Genomic DNA, 21,410 nt, shown 5'->3' with positions numbered 1-21,410 from the left:
GTATTCTCTGCAGGACATATTTAATGCAGATGAAACTGCTTTATTTTTCAAATTGCTGCCTGCCAAAACAATCACATATAAAGGCGACAAGTGCACTGGAGGGAAAAGAAGCAAGGAGAGAATAACTGTATTGGTCGCAGCAAACATGGCAGGAACTGATAAGCTGCCGCTTTTAGTGATCGGCAAATTGAAAAGTCCGCATTGCTTCAACAACATACGGTCCCTCCCAGTGGACTACACAGCTAACAGAAAGGCATGGATGACGAGGGAACTGTTCAGGCAGTGGCTAGCGAAAATGGACAAAAAGTTTGAGGGTTGCTGACGGAAAGTCCTGCTCATTGACAACTGTTCACCTCATAAGGTCGACATTGAGATTAAGGCCATTGAGCTAGCCTTCCTTCCACCTAACACTACAGCGGCGCTGCAGCCCATGGACTAAGGTATAATTAAAAATTTTAAATAATTTTACCAGCGCCATCTGTTGGAGCAAATTATTTCGTGTAATTATCAGGTGACGCTCCTAAGTGAGCTACACATGCTTCTACGTGCTTGGGAGCAAGGAACTGCGGTTATGATAGCAAATTGCTATCGCCACAGTGGCTTCGGCGCGCAAGCTCTACAAGGAGGAAACCAGCCACCTGCACTCGAAGATGGCGTCACCGCTCCCATGGCAGACATTTTGGACAACATCTCCTTTGCTGACTATGTCGACGTGGACGAGAGTGCAGTGGTGTGTGGTGCACTGAGAGATGAGAACATAATTTCTCAGGTCAGAACCACTGAACCTGTCACTGCCAGTGACGAGGAGGAGGAGGAAGACGAAGCGCCAGTGCAGCCCTCCACTGCGGAGGTCATGGCTGGATTGAATGCTGCCTGTCTCTTCTTCAGTTTTGAAGAAGGCAAAAAGGAGGCCTTCTGCCACATTTGCTCGTTAGAGCAGAAAAGGCTATCGTATTTACACGATTGTAAATCGACCTCTTTTTAAAAATTTGAACATCAGAAGCGGGGGGGTCTGCTTACAATCGAAACCAAAACATAGCACCACAAGAAAAAAAAGTGAGATCAACGGGATATCAGGGGAGCTACAACGTAGTTCCAATTTTATGTTTGCTCTAGGGCCCCACGTGTAGCCTTCCGATATCCCACACGTTTGTTCGCTTTTCGGAAGGGTTTTTCAACAATTTCGAGAGTTTTATAGCACACAAAGCACTCATACGGGGGTGTCGCTAGTTCATGGAAGTGCTGCTGTTCCATTTGCAGCGGCACCCTCACAACAGTGGCGCTTGCAGGGAGTATCGATAGTTCATGGAAGAGCAGACACAGCTCGCGTGTTTCTCTTTCCCTGTAGCTCCTTAGCATTCTTTAGTTTCATGCGTTCGATTTGACTGCCGGCCATGTGCTAGTTCCATGACTCCGCAGTCGTCTAGAGTGCTCCGAGTCCACTAAACATTTGGCGCTCATTCTCAGTGGCGTTGAAGAGGGCTGCCATCCTTTATGCTGAAGAAACAAATAACTGTGCAGCGGGCCGCAAGTTTGATGTTTCTTAATGGGTGGTGCGAGAGTGGCGACGGCAGCGAAGCAAAATTTTCACCTGTGACGGCAAGCGAAGAGGTTTCCGCGGGCCGAAATCGGGACGCTTTCCGGAGCTGAAGGCCAAGCTTGCGGCGTACGTCGCCGAAATGCGTGATCGGTCCCTGCCAGTGACGTGTGACATGGTCATGAGACAAGCCTGGATCTTCGCCTTTTAAGGACCTGCTCCGCCGTGAGTACGAGTGGCTGACGGCAGAAGACCGCGAACTTATGCCGACCGGACATGTCAAAGAGCCTCCCTGACGGCTCTGTGTGGTTGGGTGCTTTCGGTGTGGTGTGTATGTATGCAAATGCACTTATGTATGCAAATGCAGAATTTCATTGGACGGCGACATGCTGTGGGACCGTAGCAGCAATGAGGATGGCAGCACTAGTGAGTAGTAATCTAGTGACCATGCCAGCTACTAATAAATTTTCGTTACGGAATGGGCCCGCGGGTATGCTCTTTTCTTTTTTTTCTGTCACACGCGATATGGGGGGGTCGACTTACAATCGCGTAAATACGGTAGCTGTCGCCTTCAAGAAAAAAAGGCAGACTACGATGACGGACTTTTTCAAGCATTAAATTTCTGACATGCCCGACTGCTTCCAAATCACAGGGTACTGTTGTTCTTCATTTTCGTTAGTTCGAACTTTTGTTAATTCGAACTGAAGCGGCTTCTCATTGCGGTTCGAATTAACAAGCTTTTACTGTATTAAAAATATTCAAAATGCGAAACAGTATCAGTACTCCAACCTGAAAATGATGCAATTTTACTGGCATGGCTCTTTACGGGCAGCATAGTGGAGCTTCTGCGGTGTCATTACAGGCCCTACACAATGTGGTAAAGCTCTTCACCCTTTAGGATCAATGACATAAATAATATGGTGCTTCGAAAAAGTCCAAAATGGTTGATGCCGTATATTTAAGGCGCCGTCTGTACGTTTAAAACGCACGCCAATTTCTTAACTTTTTCTTTTGTGGCATGTGCTGCCATTATGTGGGAATACAGGGAATTTTTTTCTCGCGTCTTGCTTTCTCAGTTTTCGTTGCATGGCGTGTTTTAGAGCTAGTTTGCTCCAGCGCGTCTATATACTACTGCTCGCGAATGGCGCACGCGCGGGCGGGCGGGCGGCGGTTTGGGTTTTGTACCGCGGGCAGTTCCAGCTTCTTGCGCTTGCAAAACTGATGGCTATCTTGTCAGTAATCGCTCAAAGGGCGACTGCCTGTCTCTCGCTCATTTAGTGCTCAGAGGGGTGCGCACAGGAAGGATGCCACCATGCATATGTTCTTTGCTTCCCTTCCTTTTTTTTTTCTTTGAGACTTGGGAAAACCAATTACCCCTGGTTGGCAATAAGATGAAGATTAGCGGAACTTTGTCACACATTTTGCTTTTTTGGCGGGCACACAACCAGTTTTCTTGAGTGCGCTCACCTACGAAGTTTGATTATGCTATGGACGTAAATATCAATGTAAGAGCAGGAACATTTCACACTTGCGAAATATTTTCGTGTGTGCATTTTCTAAGCCTTGAACTATGTGTAATACAATGCATCAAATTTTTAATTCTTATAAGTTTATTCCTTTTTCTTATTCTGAATTCCAATGGTGGAGTCGGAGCAAGTTTTTCTTCTCGTTTCGGAGCAAGTTTGTTCCAAGCCAGAGTGAGGGCGGGAGTAAGGTGTTCCAATGAGAGAGTCGGAGCATATTCAGAGCGGGAGTCACTTTGTGGAGCAGAAAAAGATGCTCCGCCAAAATTGGCGGAGTGGACCGGAACTCTGCGTGACGTATTTCTTTTACCACGTTTGTCTGCTGGGAGGCGCCACCGGCCACAACTCGCGAGGAAGCAAAAGCTGCTGCACGGTTGGCGAAATATCCATTCCGCACTTTTAAAAAAACAACAGGTGAACAGCGCTGAAGAGACAAGTGATCGGTGCGGCAGTGCTGGGGGCGAACAGCGGAAGGAAATGACAACACGCAAGGTATCCTGGGTAACTCGGCAATATAAGATCCACTTCCGCCTTGCTCCGGCGGCGCAGGTTGCATTCCACTCGTGGATTTAGAGGCGTTGCTCTACGCCAGAGTCGAGTGCTCGCTCGCGGAGTCAGTCGGCTGCTCCAACCCCGCCATTGGAATTCAACATTATTGTTGTTATTCATGAATCAACGGTACATATATACCTGAAGCATAACTGTGAGTTGGCCTAGTTGGAACCGATTCATCTTAAAACATTTTGTACGCAAACAAACAGGGACGAAGAATAGGAGCAACACACAAGGACACGCTCGTCCTTGTGTTGCTCCTATTCTTCGTTCCTGTTTGTTTGCGCACAAAAAGTTTTAACATATATACCAACGCAAAATATCTCTTTTGTCTCACTTTACGGTCACCCTAGAAAATTACGGTAAACTTCAGAAGAATTTGAACCCGCAATAAACAAAAAATCAACCCTGGGCAGTCGCATATGGCGAAAAAGATCGACTCTCAAAGGGTTTGGAGTAAAAAAACCGCATATCAGTTACACCTTAGTCGAACCTGCGTATATTTAGAACAACATCCAAGAAATTCAAGTGCAACGCTTAACATTGCCGTTGCAGTGAGTGCTTTGCCCTTTGGGCGAAACTGGCAATTATTTTTTCGCTAGCAACCTACCTGGGAGTGTGCAATGGCAAACAAGTAGGCTGGCTCAGGGTTACACAGCTGGCCATCCTGAGGTCCAAAGGTTCGTGTTGCCTGACATGTGATGCGGCAGATCTCACGCCGAACCACCCGGTCAAACTTGCTGGGACGGTGCACTGTAAGCATAACCATCATCATCAGCAGCAGCATATTGTCACGTGGTGGTAACGGTGAATAACACAGTTGCAATACTGTGAAAGACAAAACTAACCTTTATTGGGCGAACCTGTACCCACAAAAACAGGCTACACTTATAGCACAACGATAGCAGCGAACACGGTCGGCGATCGTCGAAAATATGATCAGCAGGTCAAGCGCGTCGGCTTTTATACAGCAGTCATCGAATGTTCCAGACTAATCGTTCGGACCCGCGTGCCTTCCACAAAGTTCTACACCATTCGCGTCATGCGATGAAACCAGATAACACAAGGTTCGGCGACAACACACAGCCGGGTAGAAGCATCGATAACCTTCCAGAAACATCGGATACATGCAGGCGCATCCCGCGCTGTGCGATAACATTTGTTAGGCGGCGAAACGTGGTCGCCCGGTAAAGATAAGTACACGTGTCAATACCCCCCTCTTAAAAAGCATCGACCTGATGCTGCATACAAACGAAAGTAATAAAGAAAAACACCCGTAGCAAAGAAAACAACAAAATAAGGAAGTTCGTCAGCGTCCGTAAAAGGGTTTCCGACGCACCACGTGGACCACTTCAGATCGTGCGCGGCGCCGCTGTGAATGCGAAATTTCGTCTGGCACGACCTCATAGTCCAGTGCGCCAATACGTCGAATGACCTTGTAGGATCCGAAATAGCGGCGCAATAGTTTCTCACTCAGTCCTCGTCAGCGTATCGGTCCAAACCCAAACACGGTCGCCAGGTACTCGACAAAGCGTCGTCGGAGGTTGTAGTGTCGGCTGTCGGTACGCTGCTGGTTCTTGAGCCGCAGGCGGGCGAGCTGTCGGGCTTATTCGGCGTGCTGGAGATAGGTAGCGACGTCAAGGTTCTCCTCGTCAGTGACGTGTGGCAGCATGGCGTCGAGCGTCGTCGTCGGGTTCCTGCCATAGACCAGCTTGAACAGCGTGACCTGTGTTGTTTCTTGCACCGCCGTGTTGTAAGCGAAGGTTACGTACGGCAGGACCGCGTCCCACGTCTTGTGCTCGACGTCGACGTACATTGCTAGCATGTCGGCGAGGGTCTTGTTCAGGCACTCCGTGAGACCATTCGCCTGCGGATGGTAGGCAGTTGTCCTCCTGTGGCTTGTCTGGCTGTACTGCAGAATGGCTTGGGTGAGGTCTGCTGTAAAAGCCGTTCCTCTGTTGGTGATGAGGACTTTTGGGGCACCATGTCGCAGCAGGATGTTCTCGACGAAAAATTTCGCCACTTCGGCTGCGTTGCCTTTTGGTAGACCTTTAGTTTCAGCAAAGCGGGCCAGATAGTCCATCGCCACGACGATCCACTTATTCCCGGATGTTGACATCGGAAACGGCCCCAACAAATCCATCCCAATCTGCTGGAATGGTCGGCGAGGAGGTTCAATCCTGCTGGCCTTGTCGGTGGTGTCTTGCATCGTTGACAGTCTCGGCATGTCTTGACGTAACAGGCGACGTCGGCGGTCAGACCCGGCCAGTAATACCTTTCCTGTATTCTCGACAGCGTCCGGGAGAATCCGAGGTGCCCAGCGGTTGGACCATCGTGTAGGGCGTGCAGTATTTCTGGACGCAGCGCTGACGGTACAACAAGAAGGTAGCTGGCGCGGACTAGTGAGAAGTTCTCCTTCACGAGCAGGTTGTTTTGTAGCGTGAACGAAGACAACCCGGGCTTAAATGCCCTAGGGACAACGTCGGTGTTCGCTTCCAAATATACTCGACGAGGCCTTTTAGCTCCGGGTCTGCTCGTTGCTCTTTAGTGAAGTCTTCCGCACTTATTATCCCAAGGAAGGCGTCGTCGTCCTCGTCGTCTTGCGGCGGGGGATCGATGGGGGCGCGTGATAAGCAGTCGGCGTCGGAGTGTTTTCTTCCGGACTTGTATATTACCGTGACGTTATATTCTTGTAGTCTGAGGCTCCACCGCGCCAGCCGTCCTGAAGGGTCCTTTAAGTTAGCTAGCCAACACAACGCGTGGTGGTCGCTGATGACTTTGAATGGCCTGCCATAGAGGTAAGGGCAGAATTTAGCTGTCGCCCAAATGATGGCAAGGCATTCCTTTTCAGTCGTGGAATAATTGCTTTCCGCTTTTGACAGCGATTGGCGAGCATATGGTATCACCCGTTCAAGTCCGTCTTTCCTCTGGACTAGGACGGCACCGAGGCCTAGGCTACTGGTGTCAGTGTGTATTTCGGTATCGGCGTGCTCGTCGAAGTGCGCAAGTACGGGCGGCGACTGCATGCATCATTTGAGTTCTTGAAATGCGTCGGCCTGCGGCGTTTCCCACTTGAACTCGACGTCACATTTAGTTAGCTTTGTCAGCGGCTCAGCGATGCGTGAAAAGTCCTTGACAAATCGCCTGTAGTAGGCGCACATGCCAAGAAATCTACGCACTGCCTTCTTGTCGATGGGCTGCGGGAACTTTGCAATGGCAGCTGTCTTCTGCGGGTCGGGGCGGACTCCAGACTTGTTGATGACGTGGCCTAGGAACAGATGCTCATCGTAAGCGAAGCGGCACTTTTCTGGCTTCAGAGTAAGCCCTGATGACTTGCTGGCCTCTAGTACTGTCGCAAGCCGCCTCAGGTGATCGTCGAAATTTCCGGCGAAGACGACGACGTCATCCAAGTAAACGAGACAGGTCTGCCACTTCAATCCTGCTAAAACCGTGTCCATCACGCGCTGGAACATTGCAGGCGCCGAGCACAGTCCGAATGGCATAACCTTGAACTCGTAGAGGCCGTCTGGGGTGATGAAGGCAGTCTTTTCGCGATCTCTTTTGTCGACTTCTATTTGCCAATAGCCAGACTTGAGGTCCATTGACGAGAAGTATTTAGCGTGGCAGAGCCGATCCAATGCGTCGTCTATGCGTGGGAGGGGGTATACGTCCTTCTTCATGATCTTGTTCAGACGACGATAATCGACGCAGAAACGTAGGGTTCCGCCCTTTTTCTTCACCAGGACAACAGGGGATGCCCCTGGGCTTTTCGACGGCTGGATGATGTCGTCGCGCAGCATTTCGTCGACTTCTTCTCTTATACCTTTACGTTCTCGCGGCGAAACTCGGTAAGGGCTCTGGCGTAGTGGTCGAGCGCACTCCTCGGTGATGATGCGATGCTTGGCGACTGGTGTTTGTCAAATCCACGGACGTCGAAAAGCAGTCTTTGTATCATCGGAGAAGACTTCTGATCTGTTGCTGCTTACTCATAGGAAGACTTGTATTCACGTCGAAGTCTGGCTCGGGGACTATGCTCATCGGGGTAGGTGCGGCTGAATCCGAGAGGACAAAGGCATTGCTGGTTTCCACAATTTCCTCTATGTAAGCGATTGTCGTGCCCTTGTTGATGTGCTTGAACACTTGGCTGAAGTTGGTTAGCATAACTTCCACTTTCCCTCCATGGAGTCGAGCGATCCCTCTTGCGAAGCAAATTTCACAATCAAGCAGTAGATGTTAGTCGCCCTCGATGACGCCTTCGACGTCAGAGGGTGTTTCGGTGCCGACGGAAATAATAATGCTGGAGCCTGGCGGGATGCTCACTTGATCTTCGAGCACACTCAAAGCGTGGTGACTACGAGAGCTCTCCGGCGGTATCGCTTGATCATCTGACAGCGTCACCGATTTTGACTTCAGGTCTATGATTGTGCCGTGCTGGTTTAGGAAGTCCATGCCGAGAATGACGTCTCGGGAACACTGTTGGAGGATAACGAAGGTGGTAGGGTAAGTCCGGTCATGAACGGTAATTCTTGCCGTGCAGATCCCAGTCGGCGTAATCAGGTGTCCTCCAGTGGTTCGAATTTGAGGGCCTTCCCATGCAGTCTTAACTTTCCTGAACTGGGCGGCGACGGGTTTGCTCATGACGGAGTAATCGGCTCCTGTGTCTACTAAGGCGGTGACTGCGTGGCCGTCGAGAAGTACGTCGAGGTCGGTGGTTCTTTGTCTTGCGTTACAGTTAGGTCTTGGCGTCGGATCACGGCTGCGTCGTGTTGAACTGAAGTTGGAACGTCGCGTCGTCAAGTCGTCTTTCGTCGGTGTAGTCTTGGCTTTCTGATTTCGTCAGGACGGTGGTGTGTCGTTATTATGTCGTCTAGATGGTCTCTTCGTCGTCTTCGTCGGCGGCGGAGGATCTTCGTCAGTTCGACGAACAGCAACCGCACCTCCATCGGTTGCTGCTTTTAGTTTCCCGGATATGGGCTTGCAGAGCGGCCCCGGGCTGGGCCAGTGTATGGTCGGCGTTGCGGCGACAGGTAGCGACCTGGTGACTGCGAGCGGGACGGTCGTCGAGAGTTCCACTGAGTGGCGGCTAGGTAATCGGCGATGTCACGTGGGCGCTCCCCAAGCTGTGGGCGCGGCGCGTTGACGGCGAACCCTCCGAGTCCCATGTCGCGGTATGGGCAACGGCGGTACACATGGCCGGCTTCTCCGCAGTGGTAGCAGAGCGGGTGGTGGTCGGGGGCGCGCCAAAGGTCAGTCGTCCTTGGAATGCCGCGTGGGTTGACGGGTTGGCGTGCTGGCGGCGGGGGTGGTGGTGGACAACGGAACTGTGTCGTCACTGGGCCCGGCCGTGGGCGCAGAGGGGGACCTTGACGGCGTGCGACGGCGGCGTAGGTCATCGCTTGCGGCTCAGGCTGCGGCGATCCAGGGGCTACTCCAAGTTGTTGTTGGAGTTCCTCACGCACGGCGTCGGCAATCGTAGCCACTTGAGGCTGTGATGATGGGAACAGCTTTTGTAGCTCCTCCCTCACGACCGCTCGAATAGTCTCGCGCAGGTCGTCGGTGGCCAGTGATTGAACTCCCGCGTAGCTTGTCGAGTTCAGGCGGCGGTCGAATTGCCGGTTTCGCATCTCGAGTGCATTCTCGATGCTGGTGGCCTTGCGAAGAAACTCGTCGACTGTCTTTGGTGGGCTTTGTACCATTCCAGCAAAAAGTTCCTGCTTCACACCACGCATGAGTACGCGGAGTTTCTACTCCTCGGGCATTTCAGGGTCGGCGTGGCGAAATAGACGGCTCATTTCTTCCGTAGAGATGGCAACGTTCTCGTTTGGTAGCTGCACTCGGGCGTCCAGTAGTGCTTGGGCTCGTTCTCGGCGTACGACGCTTGTGAATGTCTGCAGGAAGCCGCTTCGGAAAAGGTCCCAGGTCGTTAAGGTGGCTTCTCTGTTCTCGAACCACGTCCTGGCAGCGTCTTCCAATGCGAAGAAGACATGTCGCAGTTTGTCGTCGCTGTTCCAGCTGTTAAATGCAGCGACCCTCTCATACGTCTCGAGCCAGGATTCCGGGTCCTTGAATGTTGAACCGCGGAACGTCGGGGGCTCCCTGGGCTGCTGCAGCACGACGGGGGACGCTGGGGCTGCCATTGGGGTGGACTTGGTGGCAATCTGCCTGCTCGTCTCAGGTAGAAGTTCGTGCTCTGGGGGCAGTCCTTGCAGTCGGCGGCTAGCACGCTGGTCTTGGCCGATGTTGGTTTTGTCCTCGGGCTTCGGGCTTGGATTGCGGCTTTGCGGGGGCGTTCGGTACATGAACGCACAAGCACCTCCACCAGATGTCACGTGGTGGTGACGTTGAATAACACAGTTGCAATACTGTGAAAGACAAAACTAACCTTTATTGGGCGAACCTGTGCCCACAAAAACAGGCTACACTTATAGCACAACGGTAGCGGCGAACACGGTCGGCGATCGTCGAAAATCTGATCAGCGGGTCAAGCGCGTCTGCTTTTATACAGCAGTCGTCGAAAGTTCCAGACTAATCGTTCGGACCCGCGTGCCTTCCACAAAGTTGTACACCATTCGCGTCACGCGATGAAACCAGATAATACAAGGTTCGGTGACAACACACAGCCGGGTAGAAGCATCGATAACTTTCCAGAAACTTCGGATACATGCAGGCGCGTCCCGCGCTGTGCGATTACATTTGTTAGGCGGCGAAATGTGGTCGCCCGATAAAGATAAGTACACGTGTCAATATTTTATTTCTATTGCAGGACGAAAGCCTATCCCTGCGATCTCCAATTATCCCTGTCCTGTGCCAACCAATTCCAGTTAGCGCCTACAAATTTCTTAATTTCATCACCTCACATAATCTCCTGCCGTCCTCGAATGCGCTTCCCTTCTCTTGGCACCCATTCTGTAACCCTAATGGTCCACCGGTTATCTAACCTATGCATTACATGACCTGCCCCAGCTCCATTTCCTTTCACTTATACCCGTTTGCTCTCTGATCCACACGGCTCTCTTCCTGTCTCTTAACATTACGCCTAACATTCTTCGTTCCAACACTCTTTGCGTGGTCCTTAACTTGTTTTCGAGCTTCTTTGTCAGTCTCCTAGCTTCTGCCTCTTATGTTAGCATCGGTATAATGCAATGATTGTACACCTTTCTTTTTAATCATAAAGGCCAACTTCTAGTAAGGATCTGACAATGTCTGCCGTATGCGATCCAACCTATTTTTATTCTTCTATGAATTTCCTTCTCATAATCAGGGTTCCCTATGATTAGTTGACGTAGGTAAACGTGCTCCTTCACAGACTCTAGAGGCTGACTGGCGATCCTGAACACTTAAGTGTTCCTTGCCTGGTTATTCATCTTTATCTTTGTCTTCCACATAATAATCTTCAACCCCTCTCTTACACTCTCTCTGCTAAGGTCCTGAATCATTTGTTGTAACTCGTCTCCAGTGTTGCTGAACAGGACAATGTCATCTGCAAATCAAAGGTTGCCGAGACATTCATTGTTGATCATTACTCCTAAGCCTTCCCAGTTTAATAGCTTGAATACTTCTTCCAAGCACGCAGTGAATAGCATTGGAGAGATTGCGTCTCTTTGTCCGACCCGTTTTTTTATCCTACTTGTGGAGAATTAAGGTAGGTGTGGAATCTCTATACATACTTTCAAAGATATTTATGTAAAAGCTCTGTATTTCTTGATTATGAAATGCCCCTATGACTGCTAGTATTTCTTATGCAAAAAAAATGGGGTGAGGCGTGCAAACAGGACACAAGAGAAGAGAAGCGGACAACACGAACGCCGACAATCAACTGAAGGGAGCACTGAGACGAAAAAAAGAAAGAAGACACAAAACTCATCTGTGCAAGCTCTGGCATCGTATCACCACATGTCAGTCGGGTACATGTGACAGTACAGGCTGACTCAAGCACGAACTTCCGTTATTATAGATATGCCATGCCTCTACCATAAGACGTGTACCTTCATTCTTATGCCTGTACAATATCACGCATTCATCTAACTCTGGAGTGCAGTTACAATCTTGGCAATGTAGGGAAAGATTAGAAGGCGATCTAATCGTTAACCGGTGGATCGCCTTCTAATCTTTCCCTACATTGCCAAGATTGTAACTGCACGCCAGAGTTAGATGCGCGATACTGTACAGGCACAAGAATGAAGACACGTATCTTATGGTAGAGGCATGGCATATCTATAATGGTGGAAGGGCGTGCGTGAGTCAGCCTTCGATTACTTTAAATAAGGAAGAGATTAAGTGCCTTAACAGTTATCTCTCACGTAGACCGGCATATGTACCCGACTGACACATAGTGTTACTATTCGAGAGCTTGCGCAGATGAGTTTTGTGTCTTCTTTCTTTTTTTCACCTCAGTGCTCGCTTCAGTTGATAGCCGGCGTTCGTGTTCACTACTCTTCTCGTGTCCTGTTTGCACGCCTCACCCCTTTTTTTGCATAATGAATCCTTACCAACTAGCTCAGCTTTCTATCATTCTAGTATCTCTACTGAATCAAATGCCTCTTTGTAATCTATGAAAGCCATATAGAGAGCAGCACTCTGTTCCTTTATCTGGCCAGCTCTGCTTGTTTCTTCCTTAGTATGTTGCGCTGTACCAGTTCTAGAACATATAGAGAAGCTGTTTGTACTCTGCGGATTTCTTGATTACCTAATTCATGACATGTATGTGATCCATTGTATAGTATCCCTTCCTGAAACCGTCCTGTTCGCTTGGTTGACTAAAGTCCAGTGTTGCCCTTATTTTACTGGAGATTATCTTGGCGAATATTTCATATAATACCGGAAGTAAGCTAATGGGCCTATAATTTTTCACTTCTTTAACGTATCCCTTTTTGTGGATTAGTATAATGTTGGCATTCTTCCAATTCTCTGGGACATTTGAAGTCAATAGAGACTTGTCACTCGTGCGTGAGCGCTGCCAGTACGAGTGGATTCGCAGCCCTGACACGCAGGGGTCAGATCACTACCCGATCTCCCTCGACCCGCTCGGCCTGAACCGCACAAGAACGTGTACATATCACGTCACGGACTGGTCCCAGTTCCGGTCACTCTGCGCCACACCCCCTCCGGCGAACACAGACATCCCCATGCATATTTCGAGGCGTGTGAACGCCACTACCAAATCGTGCAAGGTGCCTGCTGGAACGCCAGCCCCCATCATAAAGCTCCTCAACCTGCGCACTGTCCGTCGTCGCGATGAATGCTGTCACATCAGAAGTGACAAGGTGGAACATTGAACTATATATAACCGCCTTGACGCTGCATGCTGCCATCACACCAGGCAGCGCTGCAACCAGAGCTGGCAGAGTCTCTGTGTGTCATTGGAAGACGCTCGCGACAAGTCGCGCCCTTGGCGCATCCTCGCCGCCCTCCTCCGTCCCAAGATCCCCCGCCATCCTGCACTCTCTATCACAGTGGCTCAGGGCTTGAGCACCGAGCAATTGGCCAAACTCATTGCGGATACCTTCGCTCCGCCGTCACCGTTTGTACGGCCCGTCAGTGCAACCTGCGAACTCCTGCCACACAACAAGGCTGAACTCCTGGCTCCCCTGTGCTATTTTTCTACGAGTGCAATCTTGAAGCATGTTGAAGTGCTGTGTTCGGCCGAGTTTACCCTCAGTGAGCTGCGCAGTGTTTCAGCACGCGTAAACGACTCTCCGTGCCTGGTGCCGACGGACTAACTCATCAGGTCCTCAGGAATGTCGACGCAGCGCAGCTCCCTTCACTGCTCGAGGCCTTCAATGGTGCCTGGCGCAGTGGCATCATCCCCGCCGACTGGAAAGAAGCAATCGTCGTCCCCATACTCAAGCGCGGCAAAGTCTTATCGTACAGTGTCGCTTACCTTGGTAGTCGGCAAAACACTGGAGACCATGGCTTTGCACCGCCTTGAGTGGATTGCGTCTGCCCTCGATGCTTTCACCCCCGAACAGAGTGGTTTCCGGCGACTGCGGTCTGCAGCGGACTCGTTCGCGGACGTCGTGGCCACACTCGAGGATGCAGCAAGTCGCCACCAAGCCGGATATCTCATGCTGCTGGACGTGCAAGGCACATTCGATGGTCTGCCCCAAACCACCATCACTCAAGCACTACGTGAGCTACATGTCACCTGCCACCTCTTCGACTACGTTGCGGCCTTCCTCAGTGACCGCACGCTCAGAGTGCGAGTTGGCAACGCGCTCATGCCCCCCCCCCGAAGCGTGACTTCCGGCATTCCCCAAGGTAGCGTTATCAGCCCGTTTCTTTTTAACTTGGCTCTGGCAAGACTACCTGACTACATACCGAAGATGACAGCCCACGAAGTCCATGTGGCGATCTACGCCAATGACATCGCACTGTTTGCTCTCAAGTGCGCGAATCCCTGCAGTCGGCGATCAACGCAGTCGATCATTACCTCGACAGCATAGGGCTCCAGCTCTCGGCGTCAAAAACTTAGGCGCTGATAGTACACCCTCGTGCTCGTGTGTGCTTCGAAGTGCCTTCTCTCACACTGCGAGGAAGCCCCCTCTCGTGGCAGAGAAAAGTGAGATACCTCGGCCTCAACATTAAGTGTCGTGTCAACTTTAATACGGCTGTCTCCCAGCTCTGCAAGGACTCCAAGAAGGTGGCTGGCGCCACACGCTCCCTGCTCGCCTGCGGTCGTGGCTGTACGCCGCAACTTCCGCTTCAAGTTTACAACTCCGTCGCAACATCACGAGTGCTCTATGCGCTTCCCATCACCAACGCCAGAGCCTCCAACTGGAAAGCCATAGATGTGGAGCATCGCTCCGTAATCCGTCAACTTTACGGCCTTCCTCGATGCTCGCAAGTGGGAGCAACTCTCGCCGAAGCGGAAAGCTGGCCGCCCTGACTTTGCGCACGGAAGCAGGTGATGCACCACATCGAGTGCCTCCAACGTTTGCCAAAGGGACAGCGCCTCGTGTGTCGCCTCCACACCCTTGATGGCTCAGGCACGGGCCAGCATGCCACCGAATTCAGCAGACTCGTCACATTATAGCAGACTTTCTCGCATTATAATTTCAAATATCCCGTATTTTCTGCTTGTTGATTAGTTTTGACAGTTCCGCAAATGCTATCTGATCTTTTGAGTTGGACACTTTCATTCTTTGTCGTTTCTTTCTTGGGTCCTTCGTTACTTGGGAGAGCTTACCTACTGGCTGCCCTTGGTGCTTTGCCTCCCACTTCTACTGCTGCTTCGTCCGAGAAAAGCGCTTGGGCAAGAAGGGGCCAGCAAGCTCAGAAAAGGGCTATCGTTTACCCATGAACTGCCGGTTAATGGCATGCTTCAGTTTTTAGATTTACAGTCAAAGTCGGTAGATGGGCATATTTGCTGGGCTTATTATTCTCCTCGTGCGCAAAAAGTACTTGCTGTATAATTCAGGCCACTCGAAAGTAGTCAAAAGAGGCATCGCAAACCTCTGCCTGGAGTCGTCACTCTGGAAGTCATGTGTGCATGAGATGCAAGCTAGCTTTGACAATTGGGCAGGCTGGTTGCAGCTGGTTTCCCTGAGTCGGTCTTGGTCCCTGTAGCAGAAGTGCTTCTGAAGAAGATAAAAGCTGGTGCCAGCAGAAAAGAATCAGTAAGCAACAAGTGGCTTATAGTGGTTCATCACATCCACAGGGTTTCGCACTGTCTCAAAAAAGTGGCTCACCAGTACAATGTACCGGTAGTGTTATCAGCTCCCAAAAAGCTAGCCCAGCTTAGCCGACGCATAACTTGCGAAGACCAAAAGGTTGGTTGTCATGCAAGGCATGCCCAGAGTTTCATAAAGTGGTCGACAAACGTCATTTATGAAATTCCCCTGCCCTGCAGAAAAACATATATTGCCCAGACGGAGCGTTGCTTGAATGACTGACTTAGGGAACATGCAATAGATATAGAAAATAATAATGGTGAATGGCTAGTAGAACACTGCAGGGCTTGCACTAATTGTATTTCACGGTTCAGAGATCTGAGGATATTGGGTAGAGGTAGGCAACAAACGGCACGTGAAACTTTGGAAGCTTCTTACATTAGAAAAGCTGGTCCGAATTATGTCAAGACATCTTTTTTTCTGTAAGTGGCCTTACTGAGATAACGTGTTTTTTACCCAAATCTGCTTGATGCCTTGTATGCTGTATGCATGCGCTTGGGTCTGGGAGGGCTACATATATAGGATTTGTGGAAAGATATGTGACGGGCGAGAAGGACATTCCCCTCGCAAAGGTAAGAAAGTATATGTCACACATACGTTAACGCCTGGTACACTTGCTTGAGCAGGCAGAAGGAACACATGAACGCAAGGTGCAGCACACACAACATTCATTCAATATGGACTTTAACAACAGTAACACACGGTAACGATCGACACTTATTGCACACGGAATGCGTCCTCCCTTGCTAAGCTTTACGCTCGCGCTACCGCGTTCACTAACGTCTGTGCGGCGATCGTCTATTCGCTGTAGTAGGGGCGCTTACAGTACCGGTTCTGTTCGAGACCGGGGGACGTGGTCTTGCCGAGACCACGTCCCCCGGTTTGTAGTCCGTCGTTGTAATCTGATCGTCTTCAGTCATTGCTGGTGTCCGGCGTCACCGATGCCCCGGCCGACGTGACGAAGGCACAGTCGCTGAGGAGCTGTCGCGCTCCGGCAGAGCGGGGCTCGTGCCGGCTGGCGCTCCCGGTGCGCGCCGGCCCAGCTTGGTTCCCTAGACGGGACGGTGACTGGCTGCAGCCAGCCTCCGTGCGTCTACGTTCAGCGGCGTAAACGCTGACTTGTCCTGGCAGGTAGGTCCGGGCCAGCGGTAGTTCCGGGGACGTCGAATATCTGCTCGCCGAGCCTGGTACTCAGGCGGGAAGCCGATGTGTCGCCTAAGAACTGGGGTAGGACCCAGAGAGGCGATCTACGGCCGTCTTCTCCTGGAACGCTGCGCCCTGGCCACCACGTCCTTCTCTGCGCCCGCCCCTCCTCCAAGATGGTGGCTCCACGCGCTCGCTTCACTCCTTCTTCCTCGTCCTCTTTCTTCGTTTACGCTTGTCACTCCTGACAGTATAAAACAGCGCAACCGGGGAAGACCCTCCCTCTCCGACGCCGGACCCCTAACGTGCCAGACTGGAGTATGTACTGCAACCAGTGAGTGACCTCATTTGCCTGACTATCCCGGGCAATGAGGCCAGCCTATTACAATTTCTTACGGAGAGGATTTCCCTCTGCCAGTATTTTTTATTGCTTGTAACAATAAACATTGCTACAGTTGACGCAGCTGGTTGCCTTATTGGTTCGAACCCGACAAAGCCGCGATTCCTGCGCTACGGGTTGGGGAGTACCATGGAGCAACTGTGTGGGGCTAGATCAGGAGCACACCTTCAGCCCTAGCCACACGCAGAGTGGAACCCCCACATTATGTACCCCGGATAAAATGTCGGCTCGCATGTTATGGACAGCGCGTGGACATTTCCTCGGCGTGGCCACTGCTGCACGTACTATAGTAAATTTTGTTCATTCGCACCTTGTTAATTTGAAATTTCTGATAACTCGAAGTAGCCGGCGCGATCCGTCCAACAATGTATTGAAAGCAATATGCAACGCATCCCGCTAATTCCCCCTGAGATACACGCCGCCACCGATAATTCAAGCTCGATGCCATTGTGCATGGGAGCATATTGGCGACAATCATAACCGCGCAGCTTTACTATTTATCTACGGCCGTCTGTTGCAGATCGGTTCTCTCCCTCTCTCAAGAGCTTCAAGATAAAAACGCGAACGTGGCACTGCGTTTTTTATTCGTGTTTTTTTAATAGTGATAGCAATTATTTGGACACTCTAAGTGCATTTTTGCCGTTGGCATCACCGTCACCGCACACCCTATGCTGTATGAATGTGCGAGTGGAAGCATACAAGGGGAGCCGACGATTGCGACTCAATCTCGCTTGCGCAAAAGGGACGAATGCGAAGAGGAGATCGTCTTCTGCCGCGCGCAAGGCACCCAACATTGCGAGGCGCCAGGGAGGTGCGTTCTCTCCAGTTCCGACTGTGGCATGTGGCGGCTGTGCGCGGTCACACGGCCATATCTTGAGAGTGATCTGCATTGGGGACAGAGCAAGGTGGTATTCTACCCCCACGAGGCAGAGTCTAGTGGCGTCGGCAGCTCGTAGCTTTGGGTGTGCTTTGTATTGTTGGCGCTCACTTTGCGTTAAAGCAATAGACAACACAAATGTCACTTTGCTCACTGTTGTTGCCACGTTCCCTCACGCCAGCATTTTGACAGCAAGTGTCCGTACTAATCGGGTGTGATGTGTTCATGTTTGCTGTGCGCACTGACACCATGCTTAGTATTTTAGTTAGCAAGCGAATGTTTACAAATTTGTATGGTGGATAAAAGTACTATCCTTACTTCATGATGGGGGCAAAAAGGCACAGCGCATCAGAAACAGGACAAAAGAAGAACACAGACGACCCACGTTTATCCTTACTTCATACCGCTGTCTGCTAATTTGCTATCGCAATCGATGCTTTGCCTTCCGGGTGAAACTGCTTTTACTTTTTTTTTCATGGCACATCTTGGAGGCTATGCTCTTTATCTACAGGGTGTTCTGCTAAGAAGCGGCACCAGGTGATGTCTATAACATGGCGGCCGTAACGTTTATTGGCACTCGCAGTGCCAAAAACCGTAGCCTTTGAGATTTGTGGCTACTACTCAAAGGAAAGCATAGCTGGGATACGTGTTTGGACGCCACCTATGCGTATAGTTCAACTGAGCAGCATACAGCTGGTGCATTTAAGAAAGTACGACAGAGACCAATGTCGCAGCAGGTTGTAATGTGTTTCGAGAGTGCATTTTAGAGCGCACCTCTTGATCCTGCGGCAAGCGTCGGCGCGCGGCGTGTGCGGCTAGTCACACTACAGCGCTTGCGCTGCGCCAGCCAAATTGCCATCGACTGCACACTTCGATGCGTGCGCCGTCGGCTGTTTTCTTCGGAGCAAGCACAGAACGATGCCCAACCCGCACGCTGCTTTGAAGGGCTGCCTGCGGCCGTCAGCACAGTGGCATGGGCACCTTTTCCCCGCCATGCATTGTGGGCCGGCGCAGTCGGCGCGACAAACGTGCGGATGGAGCAAGAGCCATCTCGATGTCTGGCCACCTCCAGTTGCGTCTGCTGCACCAGTGTTTCTAACTATAGGCATGTGTGTGCACGCACTCACACTACGTCGAACTATATATGCTGAGCGATTTCTTTCTGTGACTTTCATTAGTTGAAATTTCGTATAATCCGAATTTTTGTAGCATCCCTGCGGAATTAACAAGCTATTACTGTACATCTTGTTCACAAAGCACGCGTTGGTGTTACACTGTGACGTGTTTTGCCGGAATATATAGTGATTTAAGGGTGGGGGGATGTGGGGATGCATTTATCTCGCACGTCCCCTGATATGTCATTTTCCCCGTATGGCTTCAGTCTCCTTAAAAATAATAATAGTAATAATTATGGTGTTTTACGTGCCAAAACCACAATCTGATTATGATGCATGCTGTAGTGGCGGACTTCGGAAATTTGGACCACAGGGGTTCTTTAACGTGCACCTAAATCTAAGTCATGGGTGTGTTTGCATTTCACCCCTCTCGAAATGCAGCCACCATGGCAAGGATTCGATCCCACAACCTTGTGCTTAGCAACCCGACACCACAGCCACTAAGCAACAGCAGCGGGCGACTCCTGTCTCCTGTAATCCGGCTTTGCTGCGTGGCTTTACAACTGTGGTCAACATGGCTGCAGAGTAGTGCAAGAGATGGCACAGTTGTTGCGCTACTGGTATCACCTAACGGCGAGGTTAGTCGGGCGTAACAGGGAGTAGGCTCTTCCTCTCATGCTCGGGGTCGGCAAATGGCGCAGACGTTCCGGGCGTGCCGCCATTCCATCCTTCTGAGAGAGTTTCTCACAAGGCCTACACGGAGATGGACGAACATGATTTACGAGACCGTACATGCGAACGACCAGGCCTTGGTGCCCAGCACGGGGCGAATATATTCGCTCGCTATCCGGTCACGGTGAATTGGACTTCCAAGATTATCCACACGGCCATCGGCATGTTCTTGTGAGTCGCCTATCAAGCATTAGTGCATGAAAGGTGCAGTAAATGCCCTTATGATTGTTTGCACTAATGTGTTGTTCTTTTGTCCCAAGAGCATGGGTGAGAACCCCATGCCCTTGGTTAGGGTGCATCATCTGACTCTTCTGCTATCTTGGCGCAGTGCCAGCAACGGCCGTAGGCACTGATACAGGGTCAAACGGACGTTACCAGCTGAGAATATTACTACAGCCATTTTGAAAAGGCTCCATGTGGTCCATGCATGGCCACGCATGGACTACATGGACCACATGGAGAGACCACATGGAGCGGGTTTCTATTTTCCTGATTTCATTCATCTTGAAACCCTGCTTATCTCGAAATTTTTGTATAGCTTTTCCAGTTTTTTAGTCTGTTAGTGTGTTGTTTACCTGGTAGCTGACCACAGTTGTAATAAAGAAGTACTCATCCTGTCCTTTCATGCTGTTCCCTGTAAATTTGCTCAACCAACTAGCTCAAGTACACACTTGGGGTTAACTAAAAACCACTACATTTTGTAAATAAAGTTTCAATGTCCAAAGAGACTGAATCGACACTTCTCTCTTACAACATCAAGGACCTGGCCTGGCCTCAATGGCCTCAAAAGGCATTCGAAAGGTGTGGACCTACTTTTGCGACACCGTTCCTCCATCATTTGGGGGGTCTCAGTCTGCTCAACCCGTGCCACCTTGTAGCCCTTCTGGATGAGGGCCTCAGAGTATCGGCCGTACGCAATCTCAGGGAAGCCAGAGTGCGCAAAATCGCCCTGCACACAGCAAGAAAGGCACACAGCAAGAAAGAAGCACATGACATGACATGCTCGGTTAAAACACACCCACCTTCATAAAGACCAGGCCAAGTTCCTCCACTCCAGTGACTGCATCCATGTGGTACAGTTCGTAGAACTTGCCCACCTGGCCATGAAAAGTCTAATTACAACATTTATCACACAACAAAGGAAATTCTTTAACCTGCTTAATGCAATTATGAAGGAAAAATTTGTCAATCCAGTGTTGAGCAAAAAAAGGAAGAACTGGGAGCTCATCAATTCCATTTTCAACAGACATGTCCAAGACTGCAGCGTAATTGCAATTATGCACGAGGCCATTACATATTAGCAGCCATCCGATATTGCACAAGCATATTTGCCAACCTGTGAAACTTCCAAATTCGTAAGAAACCCATGGACAAGAAACTGGAGAAGGAAGGGGTGATAGCGCGCTTTTTCTTTTTGAAGCTTGCCTTGGATTTTTGGGGGATGCATACGCACTTCATAAACAAGCTTCAGGCATAGCACATCAGCAGCATCATACCTGGGTCAGCAGTGACAAACAGGCAACACACTGCTGTTAGACCACAGTGACTTTTTTTGCCAAGTATGCCTGCTTTAGGAACATGTCTAAATGACTTTCTCTAAGCAAGCACCCTTCTGGTGTCCTTTCACCGTCAGAAGACTTCCAGGGGTATGCTCATATGCAGATAAGTGAAAATTTTACAACTTAATTTTTCGTAAGACTTGATGCAACATTTGAAAAACCGTACAAGTCTAAATTCGTAAGCTTTCCCAAAAATTTAGCAGTCTTTACTAAGAAAACTTTTGAGGCTGATAAATGTGATGTCCCACCTGAGTTGCTTTAACAATCTTTTTCTCGCAACACCTCAAGGAGTTCTCAATGCAG

General features: G+C 50.4%; 1 protein-coding gene across 1 annotated transcript in view; it reads right to left on the bottom strand.

The window, feature by feature from the left end:
* The window catches only part of LOC126538462 (DNA mismatch repair protein Msh6-like), a 463,753-nt gene that overhangs the window by 274,003 nt on the left and 168,340 nt on the right, over positions 1 to 21,410 (bottom strand). The window contains exons 10-12 of the mRNA XM_050185304.3: positions 20,571 to 20,645; positions 20,362 to 20,497; positions 4,223 to 4,365 (exon numbers count right to left, since the gene is read on the bottom strand). Of these exons, the coding sequence (XP_050041261.2) occupies positions 4,223 to 4,365; positions 20,362 to 20,497; positions 20,571 to 20,645 (354 nt within the window). The remainder of the gene's footprint in view (positions 1 to 4,222; positions 4,366 to 20,361; positions 20,498 to 20,570; positions 20,646 to 21,410) is intronic.

The sequence above is a fragment of the Dermacentor andersoni genome, chromosome 4 (assembly GCF_023375885.2).
Source record: "Dermacentor andersoni chromosome 4, qqDerAnde1_hic_scaffold, whole genome shotgun sequence".
Taxonomy (NCBI): domain Eukaryota; kingdom Metazoa; phylum Arthropoda; class Arachnida; order Ixodida; family Ixodidae; genus Dermacentor; species Dermacentor andersoni.
The sequence above is the reverse complement of the archived record's forward strand: the minus strand, read 5'-3'. Positions and strand labels throughout refer to the sequence as shown.